The sequence below is a fragment of the Atta cephalotes genome (assembly GCF_000143395.1).
Source record: "Atta cephalotes unplaced genomic scaffold scaffold00057, whole genome shotgun sequence".
Lineage (NCBI taxonomy): Eukaryota > Metazoa > Arthropoda > Insecta > Hymenoptera > Formicidae > Atta > Atta cephalotes.
This window is the reverse complement of record NW_012130121.1, coordinates 1107910-1125801: the sequence shown is the minus strand read 5'-3', so window position 1 is coordinate 1125801 and position 17892 is coordinate 1107910. Positions and strand designations below refer to the sequence as shown.

The following is a 17892-nucleotide window of genomic DNA, read 5'->3' as shown; positions in this document are numbered from 1 at the left end:
ATATACACGATATATATATATATATACGTATATATACGATATATACTGTTATGTACGTATATATACTGTTAGATCGCATCAGTAAGCAACGGTCGACTGACATTGATTTCGTGTGCCTATCGCGATCCGAATTGTCAATGCATCCGGCGATGCGCCGTTGAAGATTAATGTGCCCCGTGCGATTTAATCGCTGGAATGTGTACTCTACCGCGTTCGCATCACTTGCATTATACCGACCTTACATTATTAATCGGCATCGATCCCTACGATTCGCGTTTAAATGAACATTTAGGTAAAGACAACGCGAGCGAGCACGTTCTCGTGGGTGTAATCGAGCGAATGTAATCGTAGCATACGAGTGCAACTATTGTTCAATTCGACGTGGATGATTAGAGTTTGATGAGAGTCTGAGTTACATCTTCATCTGAATCGCCAGACTATCTGCCGAATTGTTGCTAAACTTAGAACCATCTTGTTCGCATAGTGAAAAAAGAAATTACCGTAGCAGAATGAAAAAGATACTTTTTATATGATACATAATGCGACATAAATACAATTGCGTAGATCTTTTAATTTGATGCACACGGGATTACAATGATTATCGCATGTCTTTAAATTGATCGATTATATTGGTTGCTGACATCGATCGATTGAAATTTATGTATGAACAGTACTCTACTCGGGGACACACCTATATATCGAATTGATATATTGATGAACAGAGTATACATTGCCTTAGGTAGTGAAATTGCTTCGTGCAGAATCACGGTATAATATAATTAAGTAAATATCGTGTATGTAATCTACTACTGTCTTCGACATAAAATACAAATAGCGATAAACAAATTAATGACAATTTTTGTTTTTCTAGGAATATAGCGAATAAAAATGCAACATTCTTTTAAATAAGAAATCATTGAAAATATATATTACAAGTTATATTTATTATAGAGAAAAATTATATTTCCAAAGAGAGTTTTTCTACTTTTTTTATTTGCATTCTTATTTTATTATTATCTTTTTTTTATTATTAAGGAATCACAATTTTCGTTTATCATTAACGTATCACGTATACTGAAATGTATTATGTTGTTTTTCATCATTTGCGAAAATTATTGGAATTTATACGGAATATCCGTCGTTTTCATTTTTTATTACCAAAGAGCCTTCTCAGATTATGTTTTTCTTCAAATTTTTAAACTGATTTTTTTTTTTTGCGAAATATTCCGCTTTGTGATACGTTTATTATACTGAAGGTTAGCGTATATATACTTTGTGTCTGAGGCAGTGAAATTAATTCCTGCAAAGAATTATAATTGATAAGTAAATATCATATTGAGACTACAACTCTTCTTGATATGAATTTAATAAGCACGAGTGAGAGATGAGGGTGACAAGCTCGAAGACACATTAATGAAAATACATTATTTTTTAAGAATTTAATAATTACAACATATTATGTGTAAATAAGTACAAAAATTGAAAACATTCGTGTTACAAGTCGTTTAGGAAAACATATTTCTTTAACTAACTTTTTATTTGCATTCTTATTTTATTATTTTTTTTTATTAAAAAAAAGTCATAATTTTCTTTTATTATTTTTTCAGTATAGGGATAGGACAATCTCACTGAAAAGGATTACGTTTTTCTAACAATTCCGCGATAAAATTATTATTTATATGATTATTTATGTGAGATTTCCGCATTTCGATTTTATTTCCAAAGACCCAATTCTTAGATTGCGTTTTTCATAACATACAGCATAACATACAGCTTTTAAACCGATTTTTCTCCAAGTATCGTTATTATTACTCACGTTCTTTTTAAAGCGAGACAGACACATTAATAAGAATGCCTGCTTTTTATCAACGATTGCATGAGCTCGCGGTTAATCGATTACGCGTTGTCGACGCGAGAGTGGCGTAGAGCCGCTTCTTGCGTCCGTAGTTTCTATCTGAGGGGAACGGGAGGACTTGCTGTGTGCAGAACGGTTTAGCCAAAAGCGGCCGCAAAATCACAACGGCGACGACCACGATCGAGATTGCACCGGCACACGTCCAGTTCCTTTTACGGTCGTCAGCTCGCATAAACTTCCCTGCGCGTTATACCAGGGCGCTATAGAAATACGCGCGTCACCGCGCGTTGAGTTAGCCGGTATCTGACAGGCAATGTTTCAGTTGGTTTCTAAGAGGAGACCGTAAATTTGACGAGCGGGATGAAATATTCAATCGTGTACTCGGCGATACTACTCACTCAATTTCCCTGTTTACGTTAAGGTGATTTGTACCTACAATTCCTGTAACTTATCGACATACCGAATTATAACGTCACGCGATCGGTCTTGCGATCGGAGTTTCTCTGTCAGCAACTATAGAGTTATATTAATATCCGAATAGAAAATGCTGCGTGACATTATGATTAAACATGTATTACTGCTAGACATGTTTCAAATGTTTCAATTAACTCTTCAGAGCTGACGTCAAATTTGTAAGAGTTACTGTATCTGTCATAGATGTTTAAAGATGTTTCAAGTTATAGTTTCTGCAAAAAGTGAAAAGAATTGAAAATTTAAAAATAATTGTGAAACATTTTTAATATGTTGATTAAAAAACACTAATTAATTTCAAGGAATCAAAATGACATAACTCGTGTACAAAAGAATGAATACTAACAAGTAATTTAACTTGATTAAAAAACACTAATTAATTTCAAGGAATCAAAATGACATAACTCGTGTACAAAAGAATGAATACTAACAAGTAATTTAACTTGTATGTTAATTTTAATGAAAATAATCCACGTTTGCATAAAGAAAATTGAATTGTTTGACATTTTTGTGTAAAGTGGTGTAAACAACAAACACAAAAATTAAGAACTACTAATATTATATTGAAATGTAATAATTTTTAATCGTAACATTTTTTTACAAAGATAGCTAAATTATTTTTATTCATCAAAATCTTTATTAGCTAAACAATCGCAGCATAGTGAATCTCATAAACTCTCGTCAACTCCGAAAGGTTAAGTAGTAACGACATTCATGTATGTACATTAATTTATTTGGACAAACGTTTCTCATAGGATAGTGGATCGCTTAAATAAAAACACCGAAAACAACTTGCCTTAAATAGCGATTTCGCGTTTATCACCACGGTATATCCTATATACGAAAGTGCTTCCGCCGTAATTTAAGATCGATTTGTTTCCGCACTTAGCTCCATTGCCACTTTTAGCGAAAACGTATCGACGTTTCGACTAGTGTCGCTCTCGATTTTCTCCGTGTGATAAATTCGCAAATCGCGTTTCCACGAATTGGCAGTCGTGCTTAATATCCCGCCTGACATTATCGACCGTCACGAGAGGCGTCAGCGTGACCGTTAATTGTAACGGGGAATGAAGTTGATGAGGGATCGGGTGATAGGCGTCTTACCTCGGGGAAAATGATTGCCGTATTAACGATTGTAGAAAGTCGCACTAGCAAGCCTTTGTTCCGGTCGCCTTTGGATCCATTTACAATCCGTGATTTCGTGTCAGTTTCTTTTCCTTTTGCACTTGCTTTGCAATTACACCTGGCGTAAGTCGAGTCTGAACGACGCTCTCCGACGTCAGATATCATCTTGACTCGAGTAGTTTTAACAAGCACAATAAATACACTGTACTCGCACTTTCCAACTTTTATCGCGTCGATCACGCCCCATAGATTTATTCTCTGTGAGATTATCCAGATGGAAGCTTTGGTATTTCATATTAATGGCATTTCATATCTGTGACATTTTTTCTCGTTTTTTTTTTCAAATTATTGTTTTGTCAAATTATTATTTTCCAATTATATCGCAAATATTATGATGACACATTGTTTTATATAATATTAATGTCCATTTTTTTCTGCGAGATTATTCGGATGGAAATTTTGATTTTCAGTTCCATTCCTGTAGCATTTTTCTCATTTTATTTTAAATTTTATTTTAAATTATTTTTTTCAAAATTTTTTAATCATATCACAAACGTTACGACGCATTGCATTATCTTATAATATTATATTAATCTTATAATATCATCTATATCTTTGGATAAAAATTCTGATCTTTAATTTGATCTTTAATTGCATATCTTGAGCATTTCTCATTCTTTTAAATCATTCTGAATATTTTTGGACCATATTATTAACAGAAAAATTATGATGACGCTGCATTACAGCGTAATATTATATTAATGTTTATTTTATTTGTGAGAAATCATTTTAAATAATGTTATAAAAGATTCGTAGATTTATGAATATAAATGTTTTCTTAATATATGAAGGTATTCATAAAATTAGTAGCTCTGATACTTTTAAAAAAGATTTGTTACATTTATTGTTTTACATATTTTGATCAGTATTTGGAGAAACAGCAAACACAAAACTACATTTTAATTTGAATAATTGTGTTTTAATTTCAACTGTCACAACAACGTTCACTTGGTTAAACAAAAACGCGTACAGTCATATCGGCGAAGGTCGTTGATATTACCATTCTAAATGAATCGAAGTAGTTTAACTTCCTTTCTCCTTAAATCAACAGCCTGTCACCCGTAACAGCGAAAAAACACAAGAAATATCTAAGCATGAACATAGTATCTTCATAAATCTTATCGCGATAAACCAAAATTGTTTTTATTAAACGCGTTTTTTATGTAACTGAAAATCTGGATATATTTCAACATCGCTGTGATATCGCAAGTGATTTCTTATATACGATATATAATTTTACATCACTTGATAATTTATCTTCACTAACTTCCTCACAATCAGTGAAGCTAAAATTTTCTATCTTGTGACTTTCCTGGCTATTATACAAATTTGCCCGGGAATATTGCTGCTGCCGCATCAGACGAGCAAGTAATTCACCTTAGATAGAACGTTCACTTTCTCGTTTGTCGAGTTACATTAAAAACGAAAATGTAGAAGTGCACCTGTGTATTTTGTCTTTAACGAACCGTACAGAAGGCATAACGACATTCGAACATTGTGGCGAGGAATCGGTTGAAAGGCAGTCGCAAAGCGGGATTTGGCCGTTTTTGGGATCATGACGATTGATAATAATTCAAAACTCGTTTCGACTCGCCCCAAGGGGATCATCCGGTACCTCGAGAGAGTGTTTTCTCTTACTTTCGTTGGCCGCAGAACGCGTCTCATTTCGTTTGCGTTGCGCTCCCGATGCAATGCCAAGTTGCATTCTCTCGAGCGTGAAGTATACTTCACGTGACACGTGAACGACGGAATTCCGTGTTAGTTACACACGAGACGAACGAGTTACTTTTGTGTGAACTAATTATAAGTACTGTTAGCGCGTACAATGCGCGTGATAAAGAAAAAGAGGGAGAGAGAGAGATAGAAAGTAAGAAGAAGAAAATGAGGAGAAAGGATATGAGGAAAAAGAAGAAAAAAGGATCAGAAAGAAGAATATGACGAAGAGGAAGAAGAAGAAGAAAAAATGAAAAAGAAAAAGAAACGTGCGAAATGGATTCGGGAAGAGATCATTTGTCAACGAGAAAATTGTCATAAATTCTCAGAATTTATTTAATATAAGTCACACGCTCATAGACATGCACTTTATTGTAAGACAACTTTCTAAATGAAGAAAGACTGAAATATAATTTTTGTATGCTGTATACGTGTGACATAATTTTAATTAAATTAAAATTATGACATATATATACTAAAAGAATCTAATCTTCATCAATGAACAAATTACATTTAAGAAAAATATAGTGATAGCATTTATATAGGTCACAATTGTTACAAATTTTATATTATGTAGAATTAATGTAATTAAAGTGATGTTAATAACTACAAAATAATTAATTTAACTATATATACGAATGGACATTAATTCTACATATAAAACTTGTATAATTGTCATCTATTGTATATAGTTATCATCTCTATGCTTATCTTCTTGTGTGTAGAACAATTATTTCACATCGATAAATTATAATGATGAGATCGCATTATAACAAATGATTTATCAAATGATGTTGGAATTATATTCTAATTACCAGCCTAGTATTTCTCTAATTACATTATTATTCAATCATTATTGTAGCATACACGAATTTAAATTAAATAATGGCAATTTACCTATTTTTAGATGCGTTATACATGTGTATAGATATACAATAATATCAGTAAGCGAAACTCGACAAGCACCGTCCTATGGCTTGGAAAATAAACATGTTACATGCATAGAACTATATTGACCATCTGGCCTCCATAATCATTCTCGTTTCGCGCGTATTTATAATGATGATTCGAAATGACCTACATTTTATAGGTTTTTTTCTCTGTTTATTAACAGCTAGCAAATATCATATTGAGCAAATCAATTTAAATTATAACGTATATATATTTGAATAGAAAGCAATCAATAATTTCTTGCGATATTTGCTTGATTAAACTTTTATCGTCTCCATTTTGAAACTTCCTAATAGCATAATTTATTGACGCAATATTATCCCAATATCTCCCAAATGTTTGTCAATATTTAATCAATATTTAATCAAAAATCATAACTGAATTAATCGTGCTATTAGGGTCCGATTTTTGATCATAGAATTATTGTTCTTTATTGTGATCATGATTTGTTTCTTGTTATATTGTATCTATAAAATATAAATTCTATAAAATATAAATAAAATATAAAAATATATATTCGATTTACGATATAAAAATCTATTGTTGTCCTCAACTTACCTCGAAGTACAGCTGCTGGTTCATGCTGACTTTATAGAGGGAACATGTATCTTGATCTTGTGGCAGTAGCAGATGATGAGGACTGTCCTCATAGAGCGTCTGCGTAGGCGCATTTCCGAAAATCGATGCTTCTTGATGCAGTATACCTGCGCCATCGGAATGGCCCGGCACGATCGGTCGCCAGGACGACGAGATCGCCTGCATCTCGTGTGAGAGCGCAATGAGAATAGCGCACCTAAACAGGATTGGTGTCATCTTCGGGCGGCTCGTTCCTTTCGAGCTACCTGCAAATTGAAAGATCGAACTTGCTTTTATATTTTTCGTTAACTATTTTGTGACTAAAAAGAATTCGGAATTTATTGTATACCATTAAATATTGAAGGAATAATAGTAACTCATGTGACCTTTGAGTTTAATAACTTTTTATTATTTTTAATTTTCATGTGTCAAAATATTGAATCCATTTCAAAATAAACAACGTCCATATTAACGTATGCATTTAATAATGAACTTTTGAGTCAAATTTACATTTTTTTAGTTAAATTGTTTATCTTTTTTGTTTTAGTTAAATTAATAACATATTAAGTAGGAGATGTAATGACTTTTAGAAATGATTTCAAATAATTCAAATTGAATATAATTTGACGTTATGAATTTAACAGTGTAACAGGAAATATATTGAAAGAAAATATAGAATTTATAAAATATAGAAAGAAAATATAGAAAATATAGAAACACGAAAATTTTTGTTACTTTTATTTTTAAGAATTTTCCAAGTTTAAAACTGAAAAATAAGATTATGAAATTTAAAATTATTTCAAAATCATTACTTTAAAATTAAAAATTAGGAAAAATCTTAGGATCCTCAAGACTGATATATTTTAGTTATGAGTTAAATCCTTCGGTTATCCGAGACATGTATTTTCACTTTCCGTTTATTTGAAAGTAATGATAGTGCAATGTCATTACGTTCACATATGTTGCATGTGTGACTCACATATTATATAAAATTCCTCAACTGTTTTTTCCGCGAATATTCTTACGCATAATAAAGCACATGGCGCTCTCCCAAGTTAAAAAATAGAAAAGAGAAATTGGGAGCTGATTTGTAGAATTAGGGAGGAAAATATAGAGCAAGTTATAAAATGAAGATTTAGATACTCCGAAAGACAATGTTCTATGGAAATTGTGGAAAGAGAGAATAAAGAATTGAAGAAGAATAAAGAGGATAGGATAGATACGGAAAATTAGGAAGGATATAAAAGGAAGGAAAAATGTATGAAGGAAAGAAAATATGCTAGAATTTTGTGCAATAACTGGATAAATGTTGTATGAATATAAATTAGTAAGATAAAGGTCTGAAAAAAGGTTGTGATACTTAGAAGGAAAAAAAATAATAAAATAATGTAGGTTTAGGTAATAGTCTTTACAAAATTATTTTCTTAAAAAAAAAAAAGATAAAAAATGCATGTTAAAAGATGAAATTATAAACAAAGTCCCTTTTTAGTATATAAATCGATATAACAAATATTCTGTCTTTTTCTAAAAAGGAAAGAAACTTTCTTTCTGCTTTTTTAAAGATTCATTTTATCTATTGTCTAATTTTTACGAGATAAAGGAATAATCGAATTTGTGCAGATATTAATCAACAGTAGTATCGATGCAGTATCGGTGTGTTACTGTCAACGAGCTTCTTCACTTAGTTCATTATTATAATGAGAGATTTAATGTCTTGATATACACCCGGGTGTGGGAAACGGATCGTAGAAAAAAAAACATTGAATCGATGGAATGAAGTCCATGCCACCATCGCGTATAATATAATGCAGAAAAGAACAGTGTACGCATGCAATCATCATTTCGTTGCGAAATTTAATTCAGGGAAGCGTGACGAACATTGTATCGCGCTAAGAACGCAGTCGACGATAATCCCTTTTTTTTTTATACAATATCATTTTCATCTCATTACGCTGCTACCATCATACGCTGCCGCAGAATATCGAACAACCTCGTAACACGATTAGAATCAGATACGAGATGCAGATATTCCATCCCTTCACTCTTTTTCTTCTTGTGTACTTGGATAATTAATTGACACGATTAATTATTCTGTGCCCGTTCTCGAAGACCTGCTGATGAATTCATGCGACATAAGCTATATTGATGTTTATATATATTCCTTTATATAAAGCATGTTTCGCTCGTAAAGTTGATGGCGTGCGTACAAGTGATAGTCGCGTGAAAAAACAGCGGGAGAGAATTTTACGACTGATATAAATTGCCGTGATCGAGACAGTTATTTCTCGCCAATATATCCAATGTGTAACCCTAATAATATACTTTTAATGATTTTCTAATTGCATCGGAACACGCTTTCTTGATTCTTAAATCGCTAATAATAATCAAATCAGGAAATCGAACACCCTGAAAAAATTATGATATATGAATGGGGTTATTTTAGTTGAAAATAATTTGGTTAATTATTAGCAAATATTATCTATTAAAATAAACACTCAAACTGGGATTGCTAGAATATCAACAATTTTTGTAGCATGAAAATTCTACGTAACTACTTTGATGATTTAACAAATTATTTTGATTTTCAGATCTGTGCTTAGTTAAATTTTTAGATAAGTCCTTCAGCAAAATCGTTCTTTACTGTAATAGAACAGAAATAATGACATACTTTAAGGCAAGGAAAATAATGAATTATAATAAATCTTAATTAAGATTTTTAAAATATACTCTTTTTTCTTGAAGATTAACAAGATTATTTTTAATTAAATTAATGCTATTAATATGTCATTTTTTTTGTGTATGTAGGAAAACAATTTTTATAATAAAACCAATTACCGTGCAGCATTTTAATATTTTAACATTGTGCAATCATATTACTGCAACACGGAATGCAACCGGAAGAAATTTTCCGTTTTGCCCTGATAGTGAACGGTAATGACTGGGCGTTGAACGGTAGTGTTAACGGAACTAAGATATGCGGGAGTAGCACAGAACATAATTGATGGTTTTCGATATTGAAAGGATCTGCGTATCCCTACTATGTACATTTGCTCTTAAATTAAAAATGATAACTAAGACCTGTCACGCTTGAATAATTGTGCTTGACTACTAACTGCTTTAGAAATTCGAAGTTGAATAAAACTGAAAGTTGAAGTCTTATTAAATGGTCAAATGGTAGTCATGAAGGTTTTTACTACGTAATTATTTTTGTAATTAATTTTTGTAATTATAATTCATTTCACATGAGACAGGAATAATTGCATGGTAATTATTTGGTAATATAATTATTTAGTTATTATTCGGAATTGTGTTGATATAATTTTAATAATTTTATTGAATATTTCAATTATGATGTGGTAATCGTCGATTAATAAAAAATATTCTGTTATTAACACTTCTAACCTAAATAATATTGTTTCATTATTTTTATTAATTTTACGTTTTAAATTCTTATCAACGTTCCTGCACTCTAATTAATAATTAATTAATAATTATAAAAGTCTCTTTTCTCTAATCTCCTTGTATCGTTTTTACTACTCGTGTCAGCGACGTCATTCTCATAGTCATTAATGCAATCGTTCACTTTGTTATAAGAGTATCCCGCTTAGAATGTAGATTGTCGAGTCACTTTGTAACACTCTATCGTGATCAAACAAATTGCGATCAACAGTAAAAGCTATCAAAGTGAAAATTAAAATACAATGCCCTGAATACTCTGGCGATTGAAATGACTATATTTTACATGGAATCTTATCATCTCCTATCAAATTGACAGCCAATATATTAAAGTCCTCACCTTATAAAAAAACGAAATACATATGTAATGTATCGTATACATTGCTCTAATATTCCACTTGCATAAAATATATGTAATAAAATGGTAATAATATATGATATACAAACGTTACATAAGTAAATAATAAAACAAGCGCTAATTAAAGAATTAATCATGTTAAAAATTCATTAATTAAAGATTTCTATTAAAAAGATTTAATTTAAGATATAAGGATATTTGTAAAGAATACTAGTATAATTGCATAAATATCTTGAATGAGTAAGAGTCTTTTATTAAAAATTTAACAATTAATTACTGTTTTATTTTGTAAGCTATATAGGCGTATATAATATATATATATATATATATATATATAAATTATAATAATCCACTAGAAAAAACAAAAAATTAATTAATATTACATTTTTATTTCGGATTATTACTTTACTGAAACGGAACTTTTAAACTATTTTTAAACTTATCACGTGATAAAGGAAACAACACTCAAAATTTGTAAAATTTATAATTTTGTAAATAATTATAATAAATTTTTAATGCATTCTTTAGTTATCTTTGCCTAAATCGAGAGTTATAAAAGCACTTTCGTAAAAAGTCCACAAAGTCGCACAGATATATTAAATAACATTTTTCGAACATTCAGACATTTAGACCACCACGAAGATTAAACACACTAAAACAATGTTCTTTTGAGAAACGCGAAATTTCGAGCGATTATTGTAGCACGAAACTTACCCAGAGATAATAACCACGGTCGAACTCGGCACTATTGAAGAAGGTAGATCCTCGCGGTCTCAGAACGGAAAGGTAACTGCCCGCTCGTTGAGCTCGCCATGGACCTGGTAAGCAGGAGGTGTATGTACCTCTCCTACCTGAATGTTTGATACATCTTTTGCCTCGCGAGCCTTTTGCTTCGCTTTTCCTTCATACATATCGCCGCATAATTGTCGTAAAAGCGATTCTCACATATGTGCATCGAGACTCCGGCTGATTATCGGATTGTTCATTCGTTTATTCATACACATGACACGTGTACGGTGTAACATGCGAGGTATCATAATAAAAGTGCGGAAAATGTATTTTACAGTACATTAATCCTTTAGCAAAAATTTGGGGTTCTATTTTGGTATACTTATCTTACGATACTTGATCCTCAAAATACAGTATGGTATGTGTATGTGTCATATTTGCAAAATTATTAAATGTCTGATGAAAAAAAGTTTTTATTAAAACTTTATTTCATCAATTACTTTTTATTTTGTAAATTATATAGAGATATGTAATATATATATTTAATTATTTTATAGATTATGCATATATTTTTTCAATATTTTTTAAATCTTTTAGTTTATAGATTATTATATATGCAACATATATGTATATGTATATATGTATATGTATATAATAATATATATATAATAATTATATATATATATATATATATATATAATTTACTGAAAAAAGTATTTAAAATAAATTCAATAAATTTTATTTCTATCAAAATTTTATTCCGCATTTAATTACTTTTTATTTTATAAATTATATATAATTATATATAAATTATATATAATTTACACACATATATAAAGTAATTACGAGTTGAGTCAATAAATAACTTCAATTTGAAATAATTTTTTGTGATTGACAGATAATAAAAAATATATATAACAGCGAATATGGCATCCATAAAAATAGTTGATAGTGATTATATGATTACTAGAAATACAAGGAGAGTATTAATTTAATATCTTGTTAAGACAAGCTATTGTTAAATGCAATAAATTTTCTATGTGAAGTTGTTTTTTCATCAATATAAGTAAAAAAAGGGCAAAGAATCAATAATGTAACAAAGAACTTTAATTTGACTCATGAAAATAATATAATAATTACAAAGAACAAAACATACATACAACATATGTCCTTTTTATATATATTTTATTGCGCGCGCGCGTACACAATATAGCTATAATAATAGATCAGATTTAAATAAATAATTTTAAAATGAGATACCAAGATGGCCAACAAGTTTCTTACAAGTGATCTGAAAATATCTAGGAACAAATCAGCGAATAAATTCGTTCGAACATTTAGTCTAGAATGGTGGATAATGACGACTTAAACGATAACTTATAATTATAACTTAAAATGATGTGAATGATTGTGGCTCGCCTTATCCTTGTCAAAGAATGCTGAGGATTCTGCAATTTGTAATAGTAATTCCTAACGACATATTTTGCGGATATTATGAAATATTCTGGATCAGCACACTCTCTTTGAGATCATCTTAGTATTCGTTCCTGAAGATTATATCTGTATTTTTTTGTCGTGTGGGAGATGGTACGCGATGATAAATTGCGTGTGGATAAGTGCAATAATTATTCAGTTAAAGCGAGTCGCCGGTTAACATCAAGATGTAACATCAAATCCATGATAACTTTTTAAATGGCGCGACGTTTTTTTTATTTCCCACCGTTAGCAAACAAGTGTGTTTTCATGCTCATTAAATCCCAATTAATTATGTGATTATCTATTTAATTTAACATCCAGTATCTCGTTCTACTTCATAAACGTGCAGAAGCCTGAGAGAAGCTTGGCACGTTGGCTCATTTGGCCTTCAAGTTAAATGCCGAAGTTGCTCTGATGCAATGAACATTTATGCAAGTATAACGCGGTACAGCGTAACAATTTACTGTTAATTACAGTTTTTATTTCATAGCTAGTATGATCGAAATTAGTATGCTATTAATCATCTTAAGGAATCGTTCGTTTCCAATTTATTTAGTTTTTTATATTGACATTACATGCATGGAATCGATTGATAATGCACGCACACGTTGAGTTTCTCATTGCTTAATACTCCATCTGCAATCATATTTTTACTTCCTTTATAATCTGAATTTTTTATTCAAGTTTTTTTAAAAAATATGAGAAAATTCAGGGTCATTTTTTAACATTACTGTAATGAATAGTTTTTTCGATTATTTTAAGAGAAGAAACCGACCTCCACTTTACTTTATTTCGAAAAAAATTGAGAATGAAATTTTGCTTGTATAAAAAAGACAGATTACAGGGTTAATATTGCTTTCTATTTCGAATTAATTATTAGCAACAGTTGCACAATTAAAAAATGATATGTGTGGCATTCAGAAATACAAATATTCTACCAATCAGGAAGAATGTTAAATAAAACTCACGTTCCTGATTTAATAGGAATTGATGAAATCTCAAGTTACATATCTCTTTCATTCGGAATACTTTCACATCTTTTAACACATGATCAGTTTTCAAAGCACATTTCGCTTTTCATACATTTATCTCTCAAAAATAGCTAGGGGCCTTATAAACTGTTTATAAGCGTTTATGGAAATTGTTGTTATTATTATTTATGTTGTTAATATAAATATGTTAAAAGTTTACATGTCAAATTTACATTTATAAAACTTCTTTTCCGCAAAAGAAACACATTTCACAAACGCTGTCTCGAATATAAAGTATCTTGAAAGAATAATTTTCGTTTTCCAAAAGAATCCTTCAAAAGTGTTCTAGAAAAAGATTATAAATATTTCACAAAGCAGAATAACTAGATGACTTAATAATTTACTACTTTTCTGTCACTTTATTTTGTTTCTTAAAATATAATGTATTGTATATTGTACACAAAACTATTGCTTTAATGTATGAACTTTTGCTTAATCCTGAATTCCAATCAGCTTTAATATAAAAAATTGGATGTTTGTAAAAGAAAGTCTCTATAAATATTAAAAAATATTCTATAAGAATTAAGAAGTATTGAATTGCCCAATATTAGTAAAACACATTATATATACGCCATAACTAAACTGAAAAACATTTAATGTTCGACTATAAGTAGCCATAAATGCGACAGCGTCATAAAAAATAATGACACGCTATATTCGCTTCAATATATCGAGTAAGTACCTTTAAAATTATCGTGAGTTTTACTATACATACATTTTCCATAATTATTTCTATATCCGCGGAGCAAAAGATTGTAAGTCCAAAGAAGTTGTTATTTCGAGAAAAAACTTGCAAAAGATTAGAATAATGTCGATCTATTTTTAAAATTAAAAAAACAAATGAATATGCAAAATCGAATCAATTTGTTGAGTTTGTTATTTTGCGTTTTTCGAACATAGATTTTAAAAAAAATGTTTTAAAAAGTTTAAAAAACTAAATAGCTTTTGATGTTTCGGAGTTTAAGGTTAATTGAGATGTTACGTATCTGTCGTCGAGGTCCGCGTATTAAAATGAAGAGGCCATATGTAAGCCGTCAACTGCTTTTTCGGTTACGTATACACTCGTAATCTCGGCGAAGACGGATACGTTTCCCTTCGCTTTTACTTTCTCCGGTATTTTGTATGTTGTGTGACGCGCGATCGTTAAATCTGATCGGGATGAGATCGAGTTCTACAATAACGGGCGCGTGCGACCGTGCATTTCAATCGAAAAGATAATAACAGCAGATATCGACGCTGACAGTGGATAGTTTATTGAATTCCAATGAGAGAAGTGACATCGATCGATATACATATTATGCGTCCTTTCCATCCAGGTCTATCAGGTATTTCCATATTCGCCGATCGATCGGCGGAAGCCATTACGGCGCCGTTTGTGATTCCGCGGTGCGTCTGAATGTTTCTCGTGAAATTAAAAGGCGCTTTCCATGAAGGCGAAGGCGACTAAATCAGAATGATCCATGTAATCAGAGATGATGGCGGTTATATATCGGTCTGCGATTTACATACATTACGTTGATCAGCGTATCAATGTATCAGATAATCCTCCGAGCGCTATGTAGGTTTCTCGGTTAATCAAAAGTTAATTCTTCCTTATATATGTAAATATTGACGAAACTTCAATTTCCGACCTTAATTCTAAAGTTCTTGCAATGTAATAAAATGTAATAAAAATGTAATAAAACTTGTAATAAAAACATCTTGGAGATTTTTTAAACACGTTTTTTTAAACACGCGCTATTAATCTTCCGGAACCGATCTATTGGATTCATTCAATTAGAAATCTCTTTGTAAAAAATATCATTTCAATTTTTTTGTTACACCTGCAAATTTAGATTATTTCTATTAAAGTAATTTTATTATACGTTTAGTATTTATCCCTTTTTATGTTATTCCTTTTTTTGTTCCGTAAAATTAATTAGTATGTTTATTATAAATTACACACACACACATATATATATATATATATATATATAAATCTTACACAACTAAAGAACAAATATTTCTTTACTGTAAGTAAATGTTCACCTAGTATTATTTAAAAAAATGTATATTAAGATTTAGTGATTCTTTTCAGTGTACAACAAAGTAACCTTATTGTTTCGAATAATTGAAATTTAGTCTCACGTAATTAACTAAAACGCGGTAACTTTGTGATTTCCGTTCCGATTTAGCAAAACGCTAGATTTTAAATTCGTCTTGGAGTCCACAGCTGAAAGAACACTAGGCAGATCTGGAGCAATTGTGAACGCAATGCCGGGAATCCAGTCACTTGACAAAGGTAGACAGCCCCGGAGGTGGCGAACGTGTCGTCACGGCACGTCGTGTCGCGGCGACCGCAATCCTTCTTTTTTTCCCCTCTCGGTACTCTCCTCTGCTATAGAAAGTGAGCACACAGGCGTGGTGTGTGAAATGTATAACACGTGGAAAAACGGCAGCTCGTTAAAACGTACAGCTTGCGAATTACGAAAGATCTCGGAATTGATTTGGACCTGTTCGATTCGCAATGTGGTGTGGCCGGAGATGTGGCCCGCGGCAACTAAAAATTAAATACGGTCGAGGACGAAAAGATTTCCTTTCTAGAGATTGTAATAGGACTACCGGAACTGTCGTGCATTGCCGAAATCGATTGTCAAAATCAGACATGGAAGCTGTACAAAAATCCTACTACTCTTTGATATAATGAACATAGAAAAAAAGATCGATATCTCCATTATGATACAATCGATTAATGGCTCAAAATGATGAGCACTCCGAATTTTAATATGTTTTTGCTGACAATAGATGATAATGTTCTGATAATGAATTGTAGGTTCGACAATCAAACTTGCTAGACTTACGTTGTGACAAACTAGGACTGAAAATAAGATATAGCTATTATTATATATTATATATATATATATATATATATATATAAAGAATTATTCTGAGCATTGAAAAAGTCGTACGTCTTGTCCAATACACTTTTAATTAGATAGATTTAAAAATTGTATGATAATAGCAAGAACAGAGAGAAGTGATGTATAATAGCCTTGATAATAATTATCTTAAATGAATAGTCTCTTAATGGAGGCGTTACGAAAGAAGGAAGTCGTAATCGTGTTTTTTTATATTCCTGCTTTCGCATTTTTCTTTTTTGTTCATGAAAGTTCATTTAACCGGCACGAACTTGGAACGCCCGGCCGTTTATAATTGACGCGCAAGTCATATCTCCCACGTTTTGACATCCTGCTCAGCTACGTGTCGTGTAACCAGTGCCATGTATTCGCATCATCGGGTTTCAAAACCGGATTCAGACTACTGCACAATGTGGTTGACAAAAGGAAAGGCGATTCTTTCTCTCTTTCTCTCTTGAGATTGTCGATCGCGTTACGTAAACCGTTCGTTACATACCTTTTTCATCGAATCGAAAGAGTTCGTATTTATTTACCGGATTGGCCTTCCTTGTATTTGCTCGCGGCACATGAGGCTTCAAGCGAATTCAAACGTTTGAGGAATTATGAATCATCGGGCACCATTAGGTTCATTTGCATCACTCATGATGCTAATGAGGAGAAAACTGGAATTGGAGCAAACGCTCAACCAATGATTATTTCCCACGCAACTGAACAATCGCATTTGCGGTCGACTGTTCCGACCCTGTTTCCGAATAACACTGATGAACCTAGAGCCAGATCTGTGGATCTAATTGATCTCAACTTGAACTGTGACCGCGTCTGATTCAGTCGATTAATTACGCGCTCTTTTACTTAGAATTAATCACATTTATTTTAATTCCGCCACAGAATTATTACCGATGAGTATTCGTTTGTCATAATATAATCGACATTTTTTAATATACTCTTAGTATTAAAGAGGAATGTATGTCTTGTCCAAGTACTCTTAATCAAGTAAATTAAAAAATTATATAATGAGAAAAAATAAGAAAAATTTATAAATACATAAATAGTAAACATAAATGTATAGATATCACTATGTACATATATATTTATATTTATATATTTAATTTTATATATATATATATATATATATATATATATATATATATTTGTACGTGTATTATTAATAATAAGTATAGTTATAATAAATAA

The 17892-nt window shown here is 31.1% G+C and overlaps 2 protein-coding genes across 2 annotated transcripts in view; one reads left to right on the top strand and one right to left on the bottom strand.

Moving 5' to 3' along the window:
• Positions 1 to 6988, bottom strand: part of LOC105623415 — a 24268-nt gene extending 17280 nt beyond the window's left edge. The window contains exon 1 of the mRNA XM_012204808.1: positions 6734 to 6988. Coding sequence (XP_012060198.1) covers positions 6734 to 6988 — 255 coding nt within the window. The remainder of the gene's footprint in view (positions 1 to 6733) is intronic.
• LOC105623429 overlaps positions 1 to 17892 on the top strand; it is a 247627-nt gene that overhangs the window by 161696 nt on the left and 68039 nt on the right. The window lies entirely within an intron of this gene.